General features: G+C 39.8%; 1 protein-coding gene across 4 annotated transcripts in view; it reads right to left on the reverse strand.

The window, feature by feature from the left end:
* DOCK4 (dedicator of cytokinesis 4) overlaps positions 1-27,883 on the reverse strand; it is a 471,167-nt gene that overhangs the window by 127,414 nt on the left and 315,870 nt on the right. For all 4 annotated transcript variants that reach the window (XM_053609306.1, XM_053609304.1, XM_053609303.1 and 1 more), the window contains exons 16-22: positions 27,220-27,326; positions 11,706-11,865; positions 7,752-7,849; positions 7,558-7,641; positions 7,294-7,394; positions 5,227-5,308; positions 4,056-4,226 (exon numbers count right to left, since the gene is read on the reverse strand). In XM_053609306.1, the coding sequence (XP_053465281.1) occupies positions 4,056-4,226; positions 5,227-5,308; positions 7,294-7,394; positions 7,558-7,641; positions 7,752-7,849; positions 11,706-11,865; positions 27,220-27,326 (803 nt within the window). The remainder of the gene's footprint in view (positions 1-4,055; positions 4,227-5,226; positions 5,309-7,293; positions 7,395-7,557; positions 7,642-7,751; positions 7,850-11,705; positions 11,866-27,219; positions 27,327-27,883) is intronic.

Below are 27,883 nucleotides of genomic sequence, written 5' to 3' on the forward strand. Positions count from 1 at the left end.
TGACCTTCCTGGTAGCCAAGACAAATAGCGAGAGGTAATTATAAGGAATTTTTAGCAAGTTCTTGGGCTCTAATCCTTTTGTCATTCCTCTTTTTCTCCTGGGGATTCTGGGGTGTGGGTCTGTCCATGGAATGGAAAATCAAGAGCCACTACTACACCAGCTGAGTTAGCCCTTAGGCATTTCAGGACAGGGCAGAATTCTAAGATGACAATCATGACCTTTGTCTCCTGTTAGCTAATAAACAAATACCATTCCTGTGATTACCTTAAGATCTGAAGATTATCCAAGTGGGCCTTGCCTAAACACATGAGCCTTTAAAACAAAGTTTCCTCTAGTTGATATCAGGAGCAGAAGCAGAGACAGTCAAAGGATGAAAAGAAATTGGCCTACTGTTTCTGGCTTTGAAAATGGAATAGCCAAATACCCAGGAATACAAGAAGCCACTCCTCTAAACCTACCCTGGCCAGCAGCTATCAAGGAAATAGGAACCTTAATCTTGCTCACAAATGCAAGGAAATGTATTTCTGCCAACAGCATAAAAGGCAAATTTTCCTCCAGAGCCTCCTTCCAGATAAAATATCAAAGCTGACACTTAGATTTTTGGCTTTAGGAGATCCCAAGCAAGAACCCAACCAAGCCTACCTGGACTTCTTATCTACAGACTGTTAGCTAATAAATGAGTATTGTTTGAAGCTGTTAATCTTATGGTCATTTGTTTTGCAATAATATAGAACTAACACACTGGATCAATCACATTAGTGACATTCAGCTTCTCTGGAGAGATGTGGGATTTTTAAAAGGAAACCTGGTTTGGAAAGAGGCGGGTAGCATTCTCCTTCCCCCCAGAAGAGAAAGGGGCAAAGATCTCATTGCTTAATAAAGAAAATCCATTGTTTCCTCATTTTTAATAAATATTTCTTAGCATCAAACTGAAAATAAAATTATCACATTGAAATTTATAATTAAGGGATATTGTACAAAATAAGAGAGAATGACCTCAGTAGAGTCTGCAAAGATATTTGGAAACTTTATGTAGACTTTTTTTTTTTTTTTTTGTAGAGACAAAGTTTCACTTTACCGCCCTCAGTAGAGTGCCATGACATCACAGGACTCACAGCAACCTCCAGCTCTTGGGCTTCCGCGATTCTCCTGCCTCAGCCTTGACATTTTATATATCATCTCTTGATTAAAAGCTAAGGGCAAAAAAAAAAATCAAATATGATTTCTTGAAGGTGCTAAAGTTGTTTCTAAAACTTGATGGCAGAACAGAATCTAGAGAATGAGAACAGTGGCAGCCAGTATGTTAAAGAGATGGAAGCTGAGGTGCCCCACGCTGCTGTCCCACAGTGGCCAAGTCCCTTTAGGGTGACTGCTAGGACTCAGTGGAAATAAAACTAAGGTAAAGCAATATTTCTCTAACTTTACAGGGGGAATGTATCTCTCGAACTCCTATGAGGTGAGAAACCATGACTTAAGTTTCCTATTGAGAGCAAGAAAATATTTTTCAAGTATGAATTAGTGAAGTTCTGTCCCTACAACTGATAAGGGTTAAAAAAAAATCTTACAAAAACAGACATAGACATCTGGAACCAAATACAAAACCATGAGATGAAACTAGTATCTTACAGCCACCTGATCTTTGATAAACCAAACAAGAACATACACTGGGGGGAAAGAATCCCTATTCAAAAAATGGTATTGAGAGAACTGGATAATCACATGTAAAACCAAAATGGGACCTGCACCTTTCTCCACTCACTAAAATGGATTCAAGATGGATAAAAGATCTAAGTCTAAGGCATGAAACAATAAAAATCCTTGAAGAAAGTGTGGGGAAAACACTCAAAGGTATTGGCTTAGTCTTTCTAAAGAAGACTCCAGTCGCAATTTGCTACAACAACAAAAATAAACAAATGGGACTTAATTAAACTGAAAAGCTTCTATACAGCTAAAGAGACAATAACCAAAGCAAAGAGACAACTATCAGAATGGGAAAAGATATTTGCATATTATCAATTGGACAAAAGCTTAATAACTAGAATCTACAGCAAACTCAAATTAAGCAACAATAAAAGAGCCAACAATCCCTTTTATCAATGGGCAAGTGAGATGAATAGAATCTTCTCTAAACAAGACAGATGAATGGCTACCAAGCATAAGAAAAATGCTCATCATCCCTAATTATCAGAGAAATGCAAATCAAAACCTCCCTGAGATATCACCTAACCCCAATAAGACTGGCCCACATCACCAAGTCTGAAAGCTGCAGATGCTGGCATGGATGTGGAGAGAAGGGAACACTTTCACACTGCTGGTGGGGCTGCAAACTAATACAACCTTTTTGGAAAGAAATACGGAAAATCCTCAGAGAACTCAAGCTAGACCTCCGATTTGATCCTGTAATCCCATTACTAGGCATCTACCCAGAAGAAAAAATCTCATTTTATCATAATGACATTTGCACTAGGCTATTTATTGCAGCTCAATTTACAATTGTCAAATTGTGTAAACAACCTAAATGTCCACCAACCCAGGAATGGATTAATAAGCTGTGGTGTATGTACACTATGTATACTATTCAGCCATTAAAAAGATGGTGACTTTACATCTTTTGTATTAACCTGGATGGAGGTGGGACACATTCTTCTTAAAAAAGCATCACAAGAATGAAGAAACAAGAATCCAATGTACTCAATTCTGATATGAGAACAACTGATGACCTAGTACATGGCAGGGTCGGGGGGGAGTGTAGAGAGAGGAGGAGGGAGAGGGTGGGGGGGTTACGTCATATGACACACCTCTTCGGGGTGGGACAGAATTATAAGAGGGACTTTACCTAACAAATGCAAGCAGTATAACTTTGTTCTTTGCACCCTCAATGATGCCCCAACAATAAAAAAATATCTCAGGATGAAAACTCAATTTTTGAATCCCTTTTACAGAAGTAGTAAACTTCTGTCAACTCTGATATAAAGGAACACATGGTTAGGCTGTTGGATTATCCTTCTCAAACATCAACTGCTATACATAGGGCTAGTGGAAAATTTGATATTGAGGTTTCTGGTAAGTTCCTAAAAGGCAGCGATTGTACTGTTGACTATAGAGGCCAAGATGACATTTAAAAATCCTGAATTATATGTTGTAGAAGGAAGATGAGTCTACCTCTGTAATGAGGAGAGTAACAACAGCCCCTAAACAAGCAGAAAAAGCACAGTACTGTGGCTGATACATTTCCGGAATTTTGTGATTATATATTATACCTTCCCAATGTCACGTGGCACTAAATTACACCAACAATGCTAAGGGTCTGGTTTCATCTTTCTCTCATTTTATGTCCTAGTTTTCAATGATCTGAAATCTCTAGTCTCCAGGGCATGGTAAGAGGCTGCTTCTCCTTCTAACAGGTTTCTAATCAAGTCATTAGAATTAAAAGTATACAAGAAGAACTAAGGAAGTATAGAGAAAGACACTCAGAATTACCATGTGGAACATGTGCAAGGCCATGCTTGGAAAGTGGATGGATCCTGTGTTTAACAAAATCACGTGGGGCTACTCCTGGTAATAGAATTTGGCAGCAGCAGCTCAGCACTGATCCTTTAAGATTAGTCCCAGGGTAATTACGGTCAGGTTAAATAAAACAAACAACATGCAGTTTAGCAGTGTCCAATACAATGATTTTCAAGTTGATAGATTAAAATGTAACGAGAGGCTTGGGGAAAAGAACTGTGAGAGATTGGCTGTAGTGGAATTCGTTCCTCAAGGCTGATGGAGACAGCACCTCTGATCAGCCGTATGCATTCTGGTAACTGGAAATGAGGCTGATGCAAACCCATCACCCACCTCTCCACGTAGAAAGACGAGAGTCTGAAGAAGGGCAATTCACTTCTTCTTGGCTAGGACTCAGAAACTGGAGTCTGCTCATGAAATTGGTTAAGCTACAAATATAAACTGGAGCTAGGGACTTCTGATGTAGTAAACATCCAGTTACGCTGTTGTGTGAAAATAAATAAAGAATACTCATATTTCTCTTTTATTTAGTAAAGATGAACATTACCTGTGACTGAGATAATGCTCTGGACCCTTTGCTTTCTTGTGAAAGAAAGAAACGGACGGACATCAGGAGCTCCTGAATGCAGCAGCGAAATTCTTCTTCATTTTGTCCCCCAGTGGCAAGGGAAAAGAGCCTTCGAGATTGAACTATATACTTAAAAATGTATTCCTGTGCCTTTAAAAGAAAATTTTAAAGTTAGTTTTGAAGGAGACCAAGAGTAGTTATTTAACAATGAAGTGGCATAAAAACCATGGTATAGCATTAGACTTTGAAATTACTGAGTTAAACATTAAGGCCCTTCAAGATTTGTGAACACTATTTACTGGGAGGGGAAGAGCCATTTTTTCCTAATTCTGGAGTATTATGAACACAAATGTTTTTGAACCTTAGATTTTTTTTTTTTTAATGTAGTCAACAAAAGAGGTAACTGTTATTCCAAAAATAATTTAGCTTTGGTAGGTAGTCCCGCCACTTAGCATTTTATCTTCAGTCAGACAAAAATGATACATTTATAATTAACAAAAATTATAAAATTAACAAATATAATAAAATATATACATTATCTGTTTTTATCTACTGACATCAAATAAGATGGTACTCAACAATAGGAATCCAAATACGACCAGGGCTGTTCCTGGAAAATCGCTACACAAATTTGTGTTCTTTTTGAACACTTTTGCAAGTTAGGTATCAGCATCTCCATAGATAACTGGGCATATAGGACCCAGAGGTGTGGGCAATGTTAAGCCAAGACATGTTTCCCTATTATATCCCTGCCAAGCCACCCTATTTACTCTCAAAATTTAACATAAATGGTTCTTAGATGGTGTCTATTAGGTTGGGAGAGGCAATAGCCAGGAACTTCTAAGCTTAACTGCCTATCTGTAGTCTCCTCTCAGAAACCCCACCTCTTTCCCACTAATCCTACATTCCACTTCAAGTTTTCTGGAGTTCAGAGGAGTAAGGATTCAATCCCAACTAGGTTCCAGCAGATGACCCTGGCAACGTCCCTTTCAAATTTCATCTAGAGCAACCACACTGATTAAAATCCTTGAACTGGAAAGCCAGTAATATATCATCTCCAATTACTGTCTGTATAGAGGAAACCAATTATCCTAAGGGCCAGCAGCAACAGCGTTGTTAGACCGTGCTGTTCTCAACAGCATGTTATCACCTTTAGCACCTCCTGGATGTGCTCTTGCCGATCTGCTTCGGTGATCCTGTCCACGTACCACTTGAGCACTTTGATGAGATCTCTTAAAAAAAAACAGGGAGAAATGTTCAGGGTGTAGAATTGGTCTAAGTCTCAATTAAATACCAACAAATTCAACACTTACTTATAACACAAAGAGGCTTCTTTTGCCTTCAGTTCTCATATTTTCCTGTCAAATCACTACATAATAACTTTCCTAATTGTGCAGATCGACATCACTGTCCTTTCAAAGCTCAAGAGAGAAACAACACTAGTCTGGATGTATTCCACTGCCCTGGAGTTTGCGGCAATGCTTCCAAATGGGTGAACACAAAAATCGGTGCAAAGGATTCAGGCCAAACAAGTGCTGGAAATATGACTGTCATGGTCCACCGCGGACACCTGCTGATTGGGATTTCTTCCTTAGTGGCCATGTAAACAACTGAGTGAAATATTCAGCTGGAGGCAGAAAGGGGTGTGGAGAGGGATAAAGGCAAGTCACACCCCATAGAATCACCAAGCCAGTTGTCTGACCTGTGAGAAGAACAAGGCTTACAGGCAAAGTATGACTTGGAAGAAGAATTTCTAGAGAAGCCAACAGTTTTTTGTTCGTTTGTTCAGAGAAACAAAAATTAAAACCAACAATAACAACCTATACCTCTCAAAATTCTAGTCTTGCCACCTTAACCTCTGGTCAGTTCTTAGTTTCTAGGGAACAGTTCACACAGCAGTTCTTCTCTTGGCTAGGGAAGAAGAGGACTTGGATGTGCCAGCAGGCAGATGCTACGGGGAACACCATTTTTAAGATAATATATCAGTTAGTTTGTGACCACCCACAGTCTGAGAGGATTCCACAGACCTTATTTGTCTTTTTAGGAGCAATGATCTTGCTTTCCTGGCCAACCTGAAGCATTAGAAATTATACTCTTGTTCTGTTTCAGTTGAAATCAGTGACCACTTTGTGCTCAGGCTCAAATTGTGAGGCTGAGTGAACTGACATTTCAAAACCATTGCTGCTACTACTCTTCCTCAGCAAAAGTCTTGTTGACGGGAATGTCTAGTCCTACAAAAACACCTTCATTTATTCTTAACATGCCACGGGTGGAAACATCCAAGTTAATAGGATCAAATGCTTAATCCGTTACTTACTATTCTTTATATGTCACATAGATGGGGTGGGGGGGAGGGTAATAAAAAACCCCCATGATTCCACACTTTTTGAACTCAACTCTGGGAACAGCTGATCTTGCACATGCATCGATGCTCAAGGTACAAAGTAGAAAGGAGGGAGAACAGCAGTGACAGGATTGGACCAGAGAGACAGAACAATGGGGCATATTCCAGGGCTACTCAAGCAGGGCTGAGGACTGGGAAAGAAAGATGCCAATGCCTTCTGGTAATTATCAACAAGGCTGGGTGGAGGCAGGCACTAGATAAAGCATGACATTTATTCCTTCCCTTTCAGCCTCAGTTGCACTATCTGAGCTGGTCGGAAAGGAGGGGCAGTTAAAATGGCAGCTCCTGTCAAAGGGTCTAATGACTGATTGGCTTGAGGCCAGGAAGCAGGTCTTCACATTATTGGCACAACCTATAGCATCTGGTATGCAGCAGGCTCTCAGTAAATCGTAACAGGTGAACGAATAAATGACTTTCAACAGGTACGAAGGCAAAGGTTGTTTTCCACTCATAGTTCTTTCTTAAGAACATCTATAATGGCCAAGGAGCACAGCGATTAAATGAAGATCTTGACAGGCAAAGGGATCAGACATTTTAGACCAAAGAATATCAAGTGAAACAGAAACAAAAAGAAAAAAGTCTGTTTTAGGTTTCAGGAATAGAATTCAGGAAGATCTTTTTTCCTCTTTTTAATCAAAACAAGTCCTAGCCACTATAAACGGATGTGTGAGGAGAGACCGTCTCAAGAGACACTTCAGTTGTTGTGCTTCATTTCTTCCTACACTCCCTTTTAAATTTTCCTATATAGCTGCTCCACTGAGAAAATCTCAAAAAGAACTGCTTCTAAAGCAATTACAAGACAAAGGGCCTTACCTGTATGCAAGTGCCCCAGCAAAATGACTCTCAATGTAAGTGTCCATTACGGGTTTAAAATGATGAAATTTGCTATCTTGCAGCAAATTTATTATATGAACCTAAAACAAAAATTGAACTTTAAAAAACTGAATGCAAATCAAGATTATTTTGAATTCTTTTAAAAACGATATCTTACATTATTAAGTGCATATTTCTGAAATAGCCCCCTGAAAGTCAAGATTGAGAGATAAACTGTCAAAAAATAATTGAGTTCGAACTTACCAAAGAATCAAACACTTTTGACCCATATTTCTGTGAATTTTCATCTAAAATTCCAAATAAGGTATCCAGTGTATCCTGCAGAAACTGTTAAAGAAGTAGCAAATGAATGACTAAAATACTATTTGTCCTTCCCCTCCAAATGTTCTTTAGCCTATAAATTTCCAAGAGGAAAACAGTAACAAAATAGTATATACCTTTACTATCTCTGAGCCATCGATTTCTTTTAATTTAGAGAGACAGCCAGTGATCTTGTCTGGGTGGGTTCTCCATTTCAAAAGATCAAGCATATCACCTTTCCAAATAGAAAGGAAGATTAATTGCCTTGATAGAGAACAGTCCCTCATCTGAAAGTGTTCTCTTGGTACAAGTTGGCTTCTTGAACACATGTCTCACCCCTCCTGGACACTTAACTGGACACTCAAGTTGCAGGCTCCCACCTACCATGAGGAGTCCTCCCTAGAGTGGCATTTATTATAGTATATTCTAATGATTTCCTCCCTCCTGCTCTCCATTTACATGAACTCCCAATCACTATTTCTCAAGTGAGCTGTTGCTTTCTCCGGGAAGCCTTTCTCAAAGTCCTTAGCCAACTAGGTGCTCACATGTCACAGTAGCATTTACCTTGCTATTACTGTTTGTATTTGTCTATGCCCTAATTAGATTATAAATTCAAAGAGAGAGAGTGAGAGAAAAGAAAAAAAGCATCCTGAGATTGGCACTACTGAAATTCTAGCACCAAAAGTAGAACAGGCAGTTGAAAATATTTGTTGAATAATTTTCTGCCTCCTTCTGGTAAGATGAGATTTTCTCGAGGGCTGCCTTATGCATGTTGGGAGCCCCAGCACATGTGTACTCTGTCTAGCAACCAATTCCACCCAGCAGCAAAGGTCTTCTTGAGAAGGAAATGCGAACTTTGTGACTCAGAAGGCTCTCCCTGCACAGTGGTGACAAGCCCAGTGATTTGTCAGATTGTCTCGGGAGCTCTCAGACCCGAGAGGTGCGGTTCCTGACTCGATGGGCCATCTTCCACTCCAGATTCTGGGCAAACACAGGGCCTAGCCCTTCATTTTCCTCCCTTTCTTAAACTGATGTGGGTACTCTGAGTCCAGCAGGTCCTCTGAGAACCTTGTCATCTGGGAAGGAATAAATTCTTCCTTTGTCTTGCTTGGGTAGATTTGGAAAGGCTCCGGAAGATGGTATACTGCGCAAGCTTCACTAGTCCCCAAAGCAAGCAGAGAGAGCAGGCGTCCGGAGGCCAGGGAAAGCAGTGAGAACCCACAGGATTCATATGGTGGAGCATGCACAGGGCATTGGGAGCTAGCAGGACTGGCCTCAGGACTCAGTGGGGCAGACAGATTAGATTGGCCAAAAGAGAAGCACTCTATTTCAGAAGAAATCTGAATGGGACTTATTGAGAAACAGACCAACAAGGGAACAACCCCCCCACCCCAAACCCAAGAAATCAAGGAAGTAGTTCAGATAAGAAAGAAAACAGGATATAGTGAACAGAAATGAAAAAAGGCATAAGAATCTCCAGAGCAAAGAGAAAAAAGGCATAAAAATCTGCAGAGTTCCACTAAAGCCAGATTCAAGAGAAAAACTTCCCAAAGGACTTCATAGTAAGATGTTTAGTACTAAATAGGAATGTTTATCTACAAAAAAACAGGGAGAAGGGAGAAGGGGGATTTAGAATGAGAAATGTGAAGGAATTTTTAAAATACTGACTTTGCAAGAGAGATTTATGATCTTTTCAAACCCTGTATTCCTGAAAATGTTTAATATTCATATGTAAATCTGGTATCCTGGGGGTATGATTGAAATCTTTTAAAAACTGATTGGTTATATTTGGCGTATCAGATACGTCCACAGAGTGGGCCCCTGGGACCAAGGCAAGGCTCCATTGTTCTCTCCCGGTTCACCGCCTCCCTCCCACCTACTTCCCGCTTCCTGAATCCGACTTCGAGAGGCCTCCCCTGGCATCTTCTCTTTTATAATTCCCCAGTGCATTTTCAACCCTGCCATTCACTCTCACCTCCCACTCCGCCCCCTTCCCAGTTCTCACTTCTCCTTGCTCTCTTCCTCTGCTTTTAAAGTGAAACACTTGTAGGGGTGTTCAGAGGCCCTGCTGAAGGTGAGGAGTAGGGTGGGGCAGGGAGTGTCTCTGCTGGCACTAAAGTGCCATCGCCAGAGACAGCAGTGGGGAACCAGGGCCCTCATGAGCAGAGAAGGAAAACAGTTTACAGTGGTCCAGACACTGGAAAACTGATTACAGTGGTCCAAACAATCAGATCAGGAGGAGACTATCGTTCCTGCGAGAAGGCTGATGAATCTCTAGATTGCTCATAATGGACCACTAGGAAAACCAAAGCAGTTAGGTCCGTCTGGATATAATTCGTCATGTGTGCAAAGTACTCAGAGTTAAGGCAAAACTACCATCTCTTAGGTCTCTGTCCCAGCCGTTTGAAGTTATCTTAGATTCAAATAAGAAGCTATAATTTACCACTAAAAATATGAACTTCCTACATTCCATTTAATAAGCATTTATTAAGTATATATTACATGCCCAATCTACCAACAGCTATAAAGTAGGAGGGTGACATGACCCCTAATGCTAAAAAGCTTGAAATCTCCACTTGCTCCAGCAGTCACAGATGTCTAGTGCAGTGCTCCGGCCCTGGTGCTATCCATGAAGGATGCTGAGTAACAGGGAGAGTGTGAAGACAGACACACTCCAGGAATCCTGAAAAGCAAGTCTGCTCTAGGAAACTGTTCCTAGAGACCACATCACTCACTAAATGCTCAGTTGTAGTGGAAATAGGAATTGTATATTTTCCAAGTCAAGTAAAACGAACACATAGCAATTTAATTCCAATTTGGAACTGGATTACGGTTACACAGAGATGTGTCTAGCATGTAAATTTCAGAAAGACCAACTAACTTCCTTCCTCCTTCCTATCTCTTAAAACATGCTATTCATTTCCTGGCTCATTTTGAGTAGTCTTACACTGACGTGGGTAATCAAAGACAAAATGACAATTAAGCGCTTATCAGTCTCCAAAAATGAGCCAGGCATCACATGGGATTCTGATCATGCCTTCTATATAGTGAGATGTTTAGTATAATGACGACATGAATAGTTTACATGCCCATATTTACCTAAAAATGTTCTCTGAGGCTCAGTGAGTGCTTTATAATCATTTAGAATTATGTCAATGGAGGTTTTATTTAAGTAAAATCATTAACCACTGAATATAGACCAAGTTTAGTATAATTTGACAAATCTTAACCTGGTGTCCTACATACACACTGAAGCATTTCATGTGGAAATTGAGAGGTATTTGAAAAGTGGTCAACACTGTAATGCTATACTTTGTTGCTTTTCTGATCCTACAGTGGAAGAGAAGAAATATGTTTTCCTCTGCAGATGCTGTTCTCGGACTTGGAGGAAGGAACTAGGAAAGAACTAATAACAATGATTAAACATGTTTAGGCATAGGAGGTTTTTATGAGACATGATACCTTATTATGAGGTGATTCTCCTCAATACACTGAATCTAACTTATCAATACAGTGTTCGGGGTGATGCCAGAAGCTTTATATGGCCACATGAAAAACTCAAAAATGTTTAATTTACTTCCTTCATTACAAATGATGCTTTCATAGTGATTTGCCAAGGAGACTAGCTTACTTTATTAATCATAACTTGCTAAACAATCACTGACATAAAAAGTAATACTAGAACAGAAAAGCAATATGCATCTAATTAAACAAAAAACAGCCTTTATTCTAAAGCCTGCAATTAGCGCTGTTTATGGAGCTATAAAACAAGACATTAAGGTGGTGGTATTTCTCTCTCCACCCCCCCCCCCCTTTTTTTTAAAGCAGCTGGGGTTTGATTGCTTATTTGGAGAGCTGTGTATATGGTTTCTAATACTGGGGAAATTTTGAAAGCTTCTTAAATTACATGCATTCAACACCTTATTGGGTCATATTTGGCTTTCATTGGAAATCACAAACAGAAGGATCAATAATTATTTTTTAGCGTAAAGCTCCTAAGTCTAACTTTGGCATTTACTAAACATGCTTACCAAAATTCATATGGGTATTTAGGTATAAGGGCTTTCAAATTAAGCAATCTTATACGTTACCATTTTGTGTGAGTTTTGTTGAACAGAGGAAAGATGTTATCCAAAAAGACTCCTTTGTGGCCTTCATGGCTTGATTGTTATTCCCAAGGATTATTATTCCCTTGGAAAAGGGAAGTTTGAGGTAGCGGGTAGTATCCTGAAGGTTTGTGTTTTCTTCACACTGTTAAAAATATTAAAAAAACAAAAGAGAGAGGGAAGAGACCTCATAAAAATTATTAAGCACAATTTCCATTTCTAGTGTTTATGAACTGGGAAATATTCCAAACAGCAAGCACTACAAATAAAATTTGGATTTTAAATAAAATGCAGCAAAAATTTATAAAAACAATGAAGCATGGATTTTTGGATATAGAGCAATCTGAGTTTGAATCCCAGCTCTGTCACTTCCCACATGAGTGACTGTGTCAAATTACTTAACCACTTAGGATTCCTGTTGTCTTTCTTTAAATCTTCATTGTGTTGTCGTAAGAATTAGATTACAAAAACCCTTTAATGCAGTCTCTGATACACTAAAATACTCAAGAAATCATATTTTCTTTCTTTCTTTCTTTTTTTGAGACAGAGTCTCACTTTGTCACCCTCGGTAGAGTGCTATGGCATCACAGCCCACAGCAACCTTAAACTCTTGGGCTCAAGTGATTCTCTTCCCTCAGCCTCCCAAGTAGCTGGGACTACAGTCACCCACCACAGTACTTGACTACTTTTTTAGAGACGGGGGTCTTGCTTTGACTCAGGCTGGTCTTGAGCCCGTGAGCTCAGGCAATCCACCTGCCTTGGCCTCCCAGAATGCTGGGATTATAGGGAAGCAACCAGGCAAACCCAAAAGATGGGCTTTCTGTAGGATGCCCGGCCTAAGAAATCGTATTTTCAGTGACCATAGAAATTTAGCTGTATACTGCTTTATAATGATAAAAATAGTTTTAAATTAAAATGTTAAGAAAAAATTATACAGCTATAACAGATACAGAGCTGGTACAGCTGAGATTATTTTACTCATAAATCTGAAAACTCATGTAAAGCATTTTTTTAAAGGGCGGCGCCTGTGGCTCAGTTGGTAAGGCGCCGGCCCCATATACCAAGGGTGGCGGGTTCAAACCCGGCCCCGGCTGAACTGCAACCAAAAAATAGCCGGGCGTTGTGGCGGGCGCCTGTAGTCCCAGCTACATGGGAGGCTGAGGCAAGAGAATCGCTTAAGCCCAGGAGTTGGAGGTTGCTGTGAGCTGGGGGAGGCTACGGCACTCTACTGAGGGCCATAAAGTGAGAATCTGTCTCTACAAAAAAAAAAAAATAATAATAATAAAAAAAAAAGCATTTTTTTAAAAACATAAATTCTTCCCACATTTCATCTGAAGCAGTTGTTAAATAGTTTTTTACTTTGAAAACTGGCAATTAAAGGATATGGTACTTCGGGTCATCTAATAGTCCCACTATATGAGGAAAATCTCTGCTTCATAGAAAATGCCAGCTGACAAATGTAAAAAGAATTATGGATTTAGCAAAAACACATTTTTTCATTATCCTAACTATAATTACTTTAGTCAAGCATTATCACTGAGTGCTAAAACCAGGAGGATTGTTGAGGAGGAACCGGACATTCATGTGACCATGAATGATGCCCACGTTGCAACACACAGATTCTTTCCTACCAGTGAGAAAACAGATACACCTGCATGTGAAGTGGAGATCGGGATGTCATCACCCTGATGCAGGGTGAGGTACAGACACACCTCATCATTTACAATGCATGCTTACCAAAGATGTTGAATCGGACTCCATCACATCTAGAGTCAACATTCGCATTGTAATCAAATCAAGAGATAAAGCAAGTTGAACAACATCTCAGGGAAGCAACCAGGCAAACCCAAAAGATGGGCTTTCTGGAGGATGCCTGGCCTTGTCTCTTCAAGTCAGTGTTGTCAAAAAAAGGAATTGTTCTATATTAAACAACACTTAAAATATAGATAGCCACACGAAACATATGGTCCTAGAGTTTAGACAAACCTGTTAATTGGTACAATTTTAAGATTAGACATTGACAAAGTTCGGGATGAGATAAAAATTTAGTGACTGGAAAATCCTTACCCCCAAAAAGATAGATTAAAAATAAATATGTATTACATAATACCATTTCGGTGAAAAAAAAAAAATCTATACACAACATCTGGAAGGATATACATTGAGAAGTTAATAGTTACCATCAGCTAAGTAATGACAATACTACATTTTTATTCTATTTTGGTTTATGTGCATACTGCTTTTGTAATAATAGATTATACACCTTTAGGAAAGACCTGCGTAACAAGTTTAGAGAAACAGGATCAGAATATTACAAGTTGTTCTTACTCCATGTCTGCCCTGTAATAGAAACACTAACATAAAACCAATAAACAGCCTTCACTTTATTACTGTGAAATATTTCATATAGACAGAAAAGTGCATAGGACACAATAAACAGTTTAAAGAATACTTGTAAAGCGAATCTCCCAAATGCTTTCTTCACCAAAAGCAGTGCTCTGGAACCCTGGATCGCCACCCCCTTCCCGCAGTCTCGTCCCTGGCATGTCAAAGCATGAGTCACCGTATCCTGTGCCTGGATCTGCTGCATGGACTTAGGGACATGCTCTAGTCTTCTACCCTATCCTGACTTGTGCTCCATATGTCTAACTACCCTTCCTATTGTGACTAGAGACTCATGCCAGACCCAGCCCAGATGCTCTGTCCAGCTATTTCAGGCCTCCTCCCCGGAGCCAGAGTCTGCTGTGGTTGGGTACAATCCATCTGTTCATAGAAATTCTGCCCTTACAAATATATCTCTTATACCCTTTCCTCCCCCCAACTAAATGCCTGGCATTAGAGCACTTGTGGCAGCCTCTTGGAATTCCTACTTGATATTCTCATCTAGCTCAACTGGTTGCCATGGGACAGATGCCCTCTGTGAGAGAAGATGGGATGGCTGTGTTGTGTCATTAGAGGGCACTGTGAATAGAAGACTTGGGTGGCTTCTCCACAATGGCCAGGCCAGTTCCACTAACCTTGAATCTCATTTCTTCCCCAGGCTTAATATCTGAGTCTGTCTGAAGAATGATGACTTGATAGCTTCTCATAGTTAAACTCTATTACCCTTACTGAAGTATAAAATATAATAATTAATACAAACAATACTCTGGACACAAAAGTTATTTTAAGACTTTCCACCAAGAACACTGGTATATGTGTGAGAGAGAAAGAAATAGAGGGAGGATGAGGGGAGGAGGGAAGAGAGAATTTTGTCCATCAATTCAATAAAGAAAAGCATGTCATGGGCAGCGCCTGTGGCTCAAAGGAATAGGGCGCCGGCCCCACATACCGGAGGTGGTAGGTTCAAACCCAGCCCAGGCCAAAAACTGCAAAAAAAAGAGAAAAGCCTATCACCATTCTCTGGTCTCTGAACTCTTTGATAGAATATTTACCAGGGGTTCAAAACATTTTTTTTGTCCAGTAGGATTATATGGTTAGAGTTACAAGTTTTAATCTATTTCTGAAAAACTTAAGAAATTGCACAGAAAATCTTATAGCATATCTTTTATTATCCTTTGAGATTTGCAGCATGCATCCTTAGCATATTATGTGAACACTGGAGATTTTAAAGGCAATCTAAGCAACTATAATTTATGAAGACTTACTATATGTTAAGCTCCGCTAAGCACTTTGCATATATTTTCTTCTCATGACAACCCTATGAGGTGGGGGCGGGATATTGTAACCTAATTAGTAAGTATCAGAGCCGGGATTTGAACTGAAGTTGGTATTCATAGCTACTACAGAGCACTGCCTCCCCCTACTGTCGTTTTCACCAAGTTTTGGATTTTGCTGAAATGAATTTAAAATTCATTGATTTATGGATAAAATATTGACCAGTAGGTATGGCTAAGAAAAACCAGAAGAAGTTCACTTTCAAAAGAAAGATATATAGGTGAGAGACAGCTTAGGAGAGGACTCTGAGTGGTGTGTGAAGCTAAAATAAGTTCCAATGAAATAAGCAAATGTCCTTGTGATAAAATGAATTTTTTTCTTCTGGGTAAATGACTATTAATGGGATTGCAGGATCAAATGGAAGGTCTAGTTTTAGCTCTTTGAGGATATTCCTTATTTCTTTCCAAAGAGGCTATATTAGTTTGCAATCCCACTAGCAGTGTAAAAGGGTTCCCTTCTCTCCACACTCATGGTGGAATCCACAGCTTTGGGATTTTGTGATGGGGCTATTCTCACTAGGGTTAGGTGATCTCTCAGAGTGGCTTTAATTTGCATTTCTGTGATGATTAGGAATGATGAGCATTTTTTTCACGTGTTTCTTGGCCATTCATCTGTCTTCTTCAGGGAAGTTTCTGTTAAAGTCTCTTGCCTACTTACACATGAGGCTGTTTGCTCTTTTCCTGTTGATTAATTTGAGTTCTCTGTAGGTTCTAGTTATCAGCCCATTGTCAGATTCATGGCATGTAAATATTTTCTCCCATTCTGGAGGTTGTCTGTTTGCTTTAGTTCTTGTACCTTTAGCTGTGCAGAAGCTTCTAAAGGTAAGCAGCACACCCCCTGGATGAAAGCCTCAACTACAACTTGAACTTTACCTTAGAAACACAGACATTCTAATCTAATCATTTGAAAACTCATATTAATCTGAAATTTTTTTAAAAATAAAATAGGCTTACAAATCTCACAGCAAAACAGTTAGTCTGTGTTCTCAAACCATGCAGGGAGCAAACGGGATCATGAGGCCTGGACGCAGTAGGGCAGAAGGCAGGTGAGAACAGGTGAGGCACAAACCTGGAGCTGAGGAACATACACATGTGAGCTACAGAGCATCTGTCATTCTTCCACTTGAGGAGAGAGAATCTACATAAGAGAAATGGGGTTCTGGAGCAGGGAAGAATAGAAATAAGGCTCCAGAAGACAGCCTCACAAGGTAGGAGCAGTTGTCGGTTAGACTTTAAGCCAAAAAGGGCAGGCAGGGCATCCTCCTAACACCAGCAGAGGGCAGGGAGTGAGAAAGAGTCAGTGGCAAATTCCCCAGGCAATCTTCAGACAGGTGGGAGAAAGGTCTGGAATGGGGAGAGATTCTGACCCAGAGTCTGGACACAAATGAGGATGAACAGTGTCCCCACTAGGTGAAGGGTTGAGAGTCAAGAAAGCCACAGAAATGAGGCTGGAAAAGTCTGATTTGGTGGTGCTTGTGTTATAATTGGAAATATCAAGTATAACAGAGTAGTGATTGTGTGCTGAGTACCTGCAAATCGGGGCCATATAGGCAGATGAGCACCAAACTACAGCTGTGAGATTCTGCCACTGCAAATAGTTGAGGGACAGCTTTGTCATCATGGTAAAATCCATGATGGGTGGTTAAACATGGACCACCTGCATTCTGAGGAATACCTGTAAAACAACTCTTTTGGCTTTGGTATAGAGAACATTTTTCCCACCAAACCCAAAGAAGGCATGGAGCAAGGCACGGGGATATGAGAATAAGAAGATGCCAGCCTCCCTCTGGAGAACTTCTTGCTCATGGGAGACACAAACACAGCTGAACTGTTAGCAGTGTTGCAGTGAGCCTGTGATGGCAGCTCAGTGAGAGAAGAATTCACGCAGCCGTTCTTTCTAGGAGAAATAGGGTAACATGGTCGCAGCCTGTTACTGGATTGAGGGAACCAAACTATGTCACCCTTATAGGGAGGTTCTCTGTGTTTGCTTTGATAAGTTGGGATCTGTGCAAGTCATCTTAAAATGACATGAAGTTACCTTACTACAAATTACAGAAAAGAGAGGTGAGAACCAGCCCTGTGGTTCCTATACGTGGTCTGAAATCAGGTCTGACCAGAGGGATGTGCTCCCTCAGATTCACACAGAAGAGCTGAAACATAGTAGTAGCGGCGGTAGTCCCTCTCTTCTTTGAGATTTTATACAGTTTGGCTTACAGTCTACTTCCCTCCCCAGAATAAAAATCAGTTGGGCAGCAATGAATGGTTCATTATGTCCCAGACTACTTTTTGACTCAGACGTGTGATAGAACTACAGTGGTCAGCCGTAAACTATGTTCCAGAAATGTGATATTTGCAATTACACATGATCCATAATTGAGAGATCTACATATACCATTTATTAAGAAAAAAACGGGCATGAATTTCTATTCAAGGCATTATAAATCAAATTAAGGGGTCTGTAATTTGTGAGAAGTAGAGAATTAAATTTAAAAAAATGCAGTAAGTTAGACAATCCACTTAGAACTCTATATTACCAGTTAATGAAAATCAGGAGTTTTTGGAGGCAAAATATCTTTCCTTGAGGAACTTTTTCAATATGACTATAGTCATCCTTAATGTCATAATTAAACATTTTATTAAATTCCTAGTATTTTCCATTCCTCAATGTTAAGAATGTAACAAGGAAATGAATACCATCTCTGTCCTTGAGGGCATTACATGTCTGACCTCTGCACTCTTCGTAAGTAAGTGTGTTAATACCGTTAGTAAGTCTATTAATACTGTTTACAAAGCTGTGATAAAGACCGCAGGACACCAGCTCTGCTGGGGGAAGGGAAGGAAGGCTTTATGGGAAAGGGGTACGTGACCTCAGCTGTGAAGAATAAGAAGGTCACCAGGCAGATTGGAAAGGAAAAGTCAAGAGAAAAAAGGAACAATACTCCTTAGGGCCCCCAGGGGAATAAAAGCACATGTATAAGACAGTGGGGACATGACAATTAAATGCAATGTGGGATCCTGGACTAGATCCTGGAACAGAAAAATGACATTCGTGGAAAACTTATTCTGAGATCCAAACAAATTTTGTGTTAACAGTATCTCACCAAGATTAATTTAGTTTTGATAAATGTGCTATAGCTTATGTAAGAGGTTAACATAAGGAAAAGTTGGATGGGGGGGATATGGGAATTTCCTGTACTATTTTTGTAATTCTTCTGTAAGTCTACAATATCTTGAAAATAACTGTTGAAAAAATGCAGGCATATTCAGACAATGATATGTCGTTTAGTATAGCTAGAACATAGGAGTTTTCAATACAAAAAAGCTTTGGGACTGCCCCAGATTTCTGAAATGAGAAAAATTTCAGGCGATTCTAATACTGACCTCTGGTTTAAATTCCCCGGACTACAGTACTGTCAACGAGGTGGAACAACTTACTGGTTGTGCAGCCAAGTATTTAGATATGGACGGTGAGTGAGACAAGTGAAGAAAAACTTGCAGGTTTCTGTTCATGGCAGGAATGCATGGAGGTGACTTGAAAAACTCAGTTTGGGACGAATTGAAGATGTTCATTAGGCTGGTAAAAACCTTAGCCTAGAAAAACAGATCTGGCAGTCATCAGCACAAAGATGTGGTAAGTCAATCTATTGAAGGATGAGATGGACCTAGAGAGCATGAGGCATAGATGGGAGCCAAGCACTCAAATCACGAGAACACCAATATTTTAAGGTGTGTGTGCGACGAATCCCCCAAAAGAAGGCTGAAGCTCAGAACATTGTGAGAGAAAGAACTGTGGGACTTTTCAAGCAGCAGTGTAATGTGACAGTGGTACGTGCTACAGGAAAGCCCAGTCAGGAAAGATTTTTAAAGTGTTCAGTAGCTTTAGCTCTTCTAGTGACCTGAAGGAGAGAAACTTCACTTGAGTGGTGGGGACAGAAGCAGCCTGGGGAACGACTGGGACATGAGGAAGTAGAGGCAGTGAGTAAAAACCGGTTTTCTAAGCAGGCCGGTTGTTATGATGAGAGGGGAGAAGAAAGGATGGTGGCTAATAAGTTTCTTTTTTAAAGAAAACAGCTTCAACATGTTTATAAGCCAAGTGAAAACTGCCAGAAGAGAGGAAATGATTCTAGATGCAGGAGGAAGAGAGAGGACATTGGGAGGACCAGCGTCCCAGAGGGGTCAAGAGGGAGGAAGATGTTGAGGGAAGTAGTTGGAAGAATTAGCCTTGGAGAGAAGGGAGTCTTACCCCCTCCCCCGAGACAGGAAGCCAGAAGGAAAGGAAGGATGCAGATAAGTTTGCAGGTGGCAGGGAGAGAGCACAGGAAGCTAAGGAAGTTCCTGTCATCTGTTTTCTCTGTTCGGTAGCTGGGAAGTGGTGGGGCAGGGATTATGGTGAGATCTTATAAGGAGCTCTATGGGGACAGCAGGAGGGAGGGAGCTGATTAGTTTGCATGCACTGTTGATGGCCCAGCACCCATGCCCCTCAGGCTGGTGCTAATCCTTAACAACTGTCTAACTTCCCCCAGTAACTCCCAACTGCCCAGGTATAGGAGGGGCGATGCTGACAGATGGATGGATCCAGGACTGCTTTGTACTTCCCATGCGGGCACAGCAGAACTAAGGATTAAGAGATGTCTTGATTAAGGAAGAGGAAAAAAATTCAGGAATAGGCTATTGGAAGAGGAAAGACTAAAAACTAGGCATAGTTAAAAAATTTTTAAGTTTGAAAGGTGGTGGGAATTTAAGATTTTTTTATTTTTATTTATTTTTAATTTATTTTTTTATTTTTTTATTAAGTCATATATACATAGATCAGGAATACATTTATGCCTTTGTGGGATTCAATGTGTTGATTATTTGTACAAATCAGAGTGTTCACATCCTACTAATTAACATAACTTTCACCTCATTTACTTAATCACAGTGTTAAGACATGTGTTCAATACTTGATAGATTTGACTTGTACTCTTGCAATATGCTCTATAGGTGTGCCCACCATTAACCCTCCCTCTATGGAACCACCCCCTCCCTCCCCATCCCACTCCCCTTCCCTCCTTCATTCTGGGCTATAGTTGTGATTCATCTTTCATAGGAAAGTGTGAGTGATTATAAATTGGTTTTATAGTAGCACTGAGTACACTGGATATTTTTTTTTCCATTCCTGAGATACTTTACTATGAATATTTTCCAGCTCCAACCATGTAAACATAAAAGAGGTAAAGTCTCCATCTTTTTTTAATGCTGCATAGTATTCCATGGTATACATATACCACAATTTATTGATCCATTCATGGGTCGATGGGCACTTAGGCTTCTTCCAAGACTGGGCAATTATGAATTGAGTTACAATGAACAATCTGGTGCATATTTCTTTGTTGCTAAGTGATTTTTGGTCTTTTGGATATACAGTTGACTAAGAGGATGGATGGGTAGAGGAAATCATTCAAGACTAGTTCATATCAAAAATCTTAAATTCCAAATGGATTTTTTGATATGAACTAGTCTTGAATGATTTCCTCTACCCACCCATCCATCTAGCTAGTCCATAGGGGATCCACTGGGCAAGGATGTAACAAGGCACAGGGGTGGTCACAGTGAGGCAAAATGCAAATAAAGCTGGCTGGACTTGAAGTGGTTGAGAAAGCACTGAGGCAAGTGAACAGGTTCAGCCACTGGAGGTGAGGCTGACTGTGGAAGGTCGATAGATACCACACCCCCACACTCCACCTCTCCCTCACTGGTCCTCATAATACAAATTGGTAGAAGACAGTCCTTGAAACCTTACATGAGGAGCAAGTAAATTTTAATTCTAAATACTAGAAACAACAGCTATTCTCTGTACATCCTCAAGGCAGTTTAAGACACATTTTTAGAGCATTTTTTTCATCTCTCATCAACCTTTGATATCTCAGACAGCACCTGTTAATGAATGACATGGAATACAGTCTCCAAAGATCTCAGACAATTAATGTTCCTTCAAAACTTTACTATAAACATTAACATAAAGAGTGATCTTTTAGATAAAAGGTCAGAATTAAATGATATAAAACAAGGCTAAGCTTAACTTTCGTTTCTTTCCATTTTTAAGACGAAAAAAAGATCATTAACATTAAAATACTTGTTCACTAACAAAAAGGTTAAGCAATGTGAAAATAAAAACAAGAGTCATTATTCAGATTGAAGGATCACTATCTAGGCATCTATGTACAGATATACATACAGTTAAACAATTTTATACAAAATTGTATTATACTAAATACTACACATATGCTTCTATAAAGTGTTATCAATATATCATAAGTATTTTTCTAGGCATATAAAATTTTCCTCTATTTAATAAATATATAGTATTTTATTCACTATATGGGCGTAACTCCTTTATTTAATCAGTTTAAATTACTTCCATGTTTTCTGTTATTTTAAAGATTCTGCAATGATCATCCTTGAATCATCTTTGCTCATCTTGTCTAATTATCTTTTCTCAATAAACACCAAGATGTGTGGGTGGGCTGAGTCAAAAGATGTACACATCTAAAACTTATCTATGTGTTGCTGAACTGTCTTCAGAAACATAATACCATTCACCCGTTCACATTTCTTCTATAAATGCAAGAGACTGTTCATTTTCCCCTTAACCTTACTCTCTTCCACTCTGGGCTTTAAAAATCTTTATGGATCTGATAGGCAAAAATGTTCCCCCCATCCTTTTTTTTAGTTTTGAGATAGGCTCCTGCTCTACTGCCTAGGTTGAGTGCAACTGCATCATCATAGCTCACAGAAACCTCAAATTCCTGGGCTTAAGCAACCCTCCTGCCTCCAACTCCCAACCAGCTGGGACTATAGGCACACTCAGCTAATTTTTCTATTTTTTTTGTAGAGGTGGGGTCTCACTTTTACTCAGGCTGGTTTTGAACTCCTTGCCACAAGCAATTCTCCCACCTCGACCTCCCAAAGGGTTTCTCATTCCTTAACTAGTCTATCTTTACTTAGTCGTGTATTTATTTTATACATTGGCATTTATTAATATTTAAATAGCCTGCATTTATCAATTTTTCTTTTTGTTACTGATTTGTGAAAACTCTTGAAAAATTGAGAATAGTAACCCTTTACAAACTGTGTTACCACACTGTATTTCAGTTTGGTGTGTGCTTTAATCCTAGATTATGATGGTTTTATTAATATAAACATTTTTAATTTTATGTAGCCAAATTTAGAAATTTTTTGTACTTAATTTCTAACATTAGACATCCTTAGACATGCCCCCCTCACATGCAGATTGTAAAAATGTTCACCCACCCTTTCAAGGCCCTGACAGCAGTTTTCTTTCTTACATTCTATCTGGAGCATGTTTAGTGTAAGAAGCCAGTTAGGGATCCAGTTCTTTTCCCCACACCCTAGTACTCACCCCAGTCTTCTCGACATCACTTATTAAACAGGCTATATTTTCAGCCAGTGATTTGCAATCAACTTCTCCCCTTTCTTTTTATAATAAATTCAGTAGGGGTCTACAGCATACCTCACGGGTGAAGGGCTCAACTGCAACTTGCACTTTACCTAACAAATGCAAACAATGTAACTAATTGTATGTACCCTTGGATTAATCGGAAATTTAAATAAATAAATAATAAGTTCAAGCCTGAAATTGTCAGCAGGCTGCGTGTCTTCCTGCCACGGCAGAACAAGGATAAGCATTATGTTGGAAATATGGTTTTATAATCATAAAGTTCACGTGGCCTTAAGCTGAAACCGAACTTTTTGGCCCAGTACTATGAGAAAGAAAACCACAGCATCAACCAGAATAAAAATAAAAGTTCTTATACTTGGCAAGTATTTTCACAGCTATTTAAATAAGCAACACTAAATAACTCTATTCATAACAGAACTCAGCTACGTGGAGGTTTTCTGTGGAGTTAATGCTTCCTGATGGGTCTATACAATGTAGGTCTGCCCCAAGGTAGACAACCTACACACACCATACTGAGCCTCCTTTGTTGGTGAGGACAAATTTTTCAAGCTCTAATAAATCTTTCTTTATGGATTAAAATTCTGGGTATTAAGTCAAACTTTGTATAAGTGCTTCAACTGATTCAAAGCCCTGCTTTTAAGAAAAGTTTTGTCCAGGGCACAAGGACAGGCCTTTGTCAGGGAATCAGTATCAGCTGGACTTCTAACTGCTCACATGGAGAAGGCTGTTCTGCCACCTGGTCTCTGGGCATTTTAAACATATGGCTCTTTCAATCAGCAACCAAGAATCTTGCTATATTCATTCATTTAGAGACATCAACCGGTTTCCAGTGTCTGCCTAAGAAGCACCCTCTGCCCCAGAGGTGAGTATATTGCACAGAAGTGATTCACTCTTCTAAATAGTATTTGGAAACTGGAGCCCAGTTTTAATTATCTCAGCCCTGCATTTTCTTTTCTTTCTTTTTTTTTTTTTTTGAGACAGAGTTTCACTATGTTGCCCTGGGTAGAGTGCCGTGGCATCACAGCTCACAGCAACCTCAAACTCTTGGGCTTAAAAAATTCTCTTGCCTCAGCCTCCCAAGTAGCTGGGCCTACAGGCGCCTGCCACAATGCCTGGATATTTTCTTGCTGCAGTTGTCACTATTGTTTAGCAGGCCTGGGCTGGGCTCGAATACATCAGCTTTGGAGTATGTGGCTAGTGCTGTAACCATTGTGCTGAGGGTGCCAAGCCTCAACCCTACGTTTTCCTATTCGAGATTTAATGTCACGCAGATACCTATATAAAGTACCATTTATGTTTTTTTGAAAACGGAAGCTGAAGGCAGTGCCTGTCATAGTATATATCTCTTATAAGGGACACTCAAGCCTAATGGTGAGATAAACAGATCACCCCATTTCTAGGACATTTAGCTCCTCTGCTTGCTTTACTGGTTACTATTCTTTCAAATAGTTTTTTTCTTTTTTATTTCAACATTGTTAGCTCCTTGAGGTCATTTTATGAAGTAGAGAGGATATAAGTGCCAGAAATGGAGAGATTCAACTGTTTTGTTTGTCACTATTTTCCCCAGCACCAGAACATTACCTGGCTATAGTTTGTGGTCAATATACGTGTTGAACAAATAATGAGGAAATGAATGATTAAGGAAATAAGCACCTAAATATTTATCACATTAAAATAGAAAATACCAGGTGTGTTGTATATTGCCATTCATTTTATTAGAAGTAATCTACAAGTAAAAAAAAGTTTTTGTTTATATTGTCTTTCATTCATTCAATACATCTTCACTGCACATTTCCCTCCTGCCAGAATCCTCTGACACAGCTGTTGCTCTTGAAGGGTTCATAAAGGCAGGGATCATCACATAATTCTGGGACAGTGTGCAGGTGCCCAGGGACCTCAGGAGAGGGCCTGTGGCCAGCTGGGAGTACAGGGAGTTGGACTAAGGAACAGGGGACAGTTCCTGAGGGAGTCTGTGGTGAAGGTGAACCTCAGGGGGATGAGCAGAAGGTAGCAAGGGGACAGGCAGAGACAGGCATGACTCCAGGAGTCTCAGGGGCTGAGCAGAGCAGAGGAAACCCAACCATCGGGCAGTGGGTAAGGAGCCAGAAAACAGCTGGATGTGGCTGCAACATAGAGTAAGAGGCAGGAAGCGGTGAGATGTCAAACAGCAGGGAGGTGGAAGCCTGGCCTACTGAGAAGCCTGGGATTTACTTTCTTCGCAACAAAGAGCTTTTGAATGGGTCTTAAACTGGGAAATGACCTGGTTGGATGTGCATTGTAAATGGAAAACCCTAATGTCTGGGTGGACCATAGATCCAGGTTGGCAGGACCAGTTAGCATAGGTGAGAGTTAGCAATGGCTTGGCCATCACGTGGTTATAGAAATTTAAACTTAAGGCATGAAACAATAAAAATCCTCCAAGAAAGCATAGGAAAAACACTGGAAGATATTGGCCTGGGGAAAGACTTCATGAAGAAGACTGCCATGGCAATTGCAACAACAACAAAAATAAACAAATGGGACTTCATTAAACTGAAAAGCTTCTGTACAGCTAAGGAGACAATAACCAAAGCAAAGAGACAACCTACACAATGGGAAAGGATATTTGCATATTTTCAATCAGACAAAAGTTTGATAACTAGGATCTATAGAGAACTCAAATTAATCCACATGAAAAAAGCCAACAATCCCTTATATCAATGGGCAAGAGACATGAATAGAACTTTCTCTAAAGACGACAGACGAATGGCTAACAAACACATGAAAAAATGTTCATCATCTCTATATATTAGAGAAATGCAAATCAAAACAACCCTGAGATATCATCTAACCCCAGTGAGAATGGCCCACATCACAAAATCTCAAAACTGCAGATGCTGGCGTGGATGTGGAGAGAAGGGAACACTTTTACACTGCTGGTGGGACTGCAAACTAGTACAACCTTTCTGGAAGGAAGTATGGAGAATCCTCAAAGCACTCAAGCTAGACCTCCCATTTGATCCTGCAATCCCATTACTGGGCATCTACCCAGAAGGAAAGAAATCCTTTTATCATAAGGACACTTGTACTAGACTGTTTATTGCAGCTCAATTTACAGTCGCCAAAATGTGGAAACAGCCTAAATGCCCACCAACCCAGGAATGGATTAACAAGCTGTGGTATATGTATACCATGGAATACTATTCAGCCATTAAAAAAAATGGAGACTTTACATCCTTCGTATTAACCTGGATGGACGTGGAAGATATTATTCTTAGTAAAGCATCACAAGAATGGAGAAGCATGAATCCTATGTACTCAATTTTGATATGAGGACAATTAAAAAAAAAAAAAAGAAATGGAGGAACGCAAAGGAGAAATATTTTGAAAAGAATTGCCTATGCAATTTGAAAATATATTTTTATTCTACACTTCATTATTACTATTCTCAGACAATTCCTATGAGATTCTTGCTTTGTGAATTTTCTTTTGGTTGCCTACTACAGTATACTTTGTTCCATGTGGCTTTTTTTAATGTGTGTTTGTTTTGTTTTTTTGAGACAGAGTCTCACTATGTCACCCTCGGTAGAGCGCTCTGACATCACAGCTCACAGCAACCTCAAACTCTTGGGCTTAAGCGATTCTCTTGCCTCAGCCTCCCAAATAGCTGGGACTACAGGTGCCCACCATAACATCCAGCTATTTTTGTTGTTGTCATTGTCGTTTAGCAGGCTCAGGCTGGGCTTGAATCTGCCAGCCCTGGTGTATGTGGCTGGGTGCCCTAACCACTGAGCTACAGGCACCAAGGCTGAGCCTGTTCTAAATGTTTTTATGACAATTCCTGATTTAAAAGAATAACTGCTAATTTTGTCATGACAAAGTATAGCCACTTCTCTGCTTGCTTAGTAAGAACAACCTATTCCCCCTCCCACCAAAAAAAAAAAAAATTATAAAAAAAAACACATAATGCTGACCTTGCTAAATTTACATCTGGAGATAGAGAGAACTATCTAAATAAAATCATGCAGTATCTAAAAAGTTATTCGTAAGGTTTACTTAATGCTGTCGTATGAAAGGCAAGGATTTAAGATCAACATACAGATTTATCCAAATATCACCCCTACATTAAGATGAAAAATAAATCATCTCTATTATATTTTAAAATATGAAATAGAATGTAGAAAGAGTATTTTTTTTAAAAAAAATTATGCTCCCTACAAAGAACTGTACAAAAGAGTACTCTTTTCGAGCATTTTTTTTTCTCTTTTTCGCAGTGGTGAGATGGTGAGTTAATACTTCAGTCTCGTTCCTCCTGCCCTCTACCAGCCTCTGACTGCCGTACCTTATGTACGATGAGCTCGTGAGTGCCGTCTGGAAGAGTCCTGCCATCTTCTTGCATCAGGGGCACAAAAGAGAAACCAAACAACTTCTTCTCTCCTTTTTCCTTTGCTGTTTAAAGAAAAAAAAAGAAAGAAGAATCACTCGCTTATTCAAGTGCACACTTGCACATCTGTGTTCAGGTACATAGCTTGTCAGGAAGCATGAACGTCCAGAAATACCACTCCCACACCCTCGCTCCCTCCACACCATGGAGAGCAGCCTTTATAAGAAGTCAGCTATCACAACTAGCCACTCTCTAACCACATATTCCTGCCGCTTAATCTGCAACTTGCATTTCTTGTCTGATTTTCTTCATGGGATTTATTACCTGAAGTTGTTTTTAAAACATTTCTGTATTGTGTTTTTTCTCTTCGCCCCTAAGCACCATTGAGGACAGGATTCTTATCTGCTTTATTTTCTTGTCTCAAAAAGTACCAAGAACACAGTAGGTTCTCAAGAAATATAGGTTAAGTCAACGAAAAAGTGAGAAATGAAATGTTTTACTCGCTACTTATGGAAAGGGGATCTCTAAGCTCTACCGGGGTCCCCGGCAGGACTTCTTTCCCTGTATGTGCACATGTGAGGACAGTGAACTCCATGGAAGCTACCTCCCTGGAATAAGTTAG

Source organism: Nycticebus coucang, chromosome 11 (assembly GCF_027406575.1).
Source record: "Nycticebus coucang isolate mNycCou1 chromosome 11, mNycCou1.pri, whole genome shotgun sequence".
Taxonomy (NCBI): domain Eukaryota; kingdom Metazoa; phylum Chordata; class Mammalia; order Primates; family Lorisidae; genus Nycticebus; species Nycticebus coucang.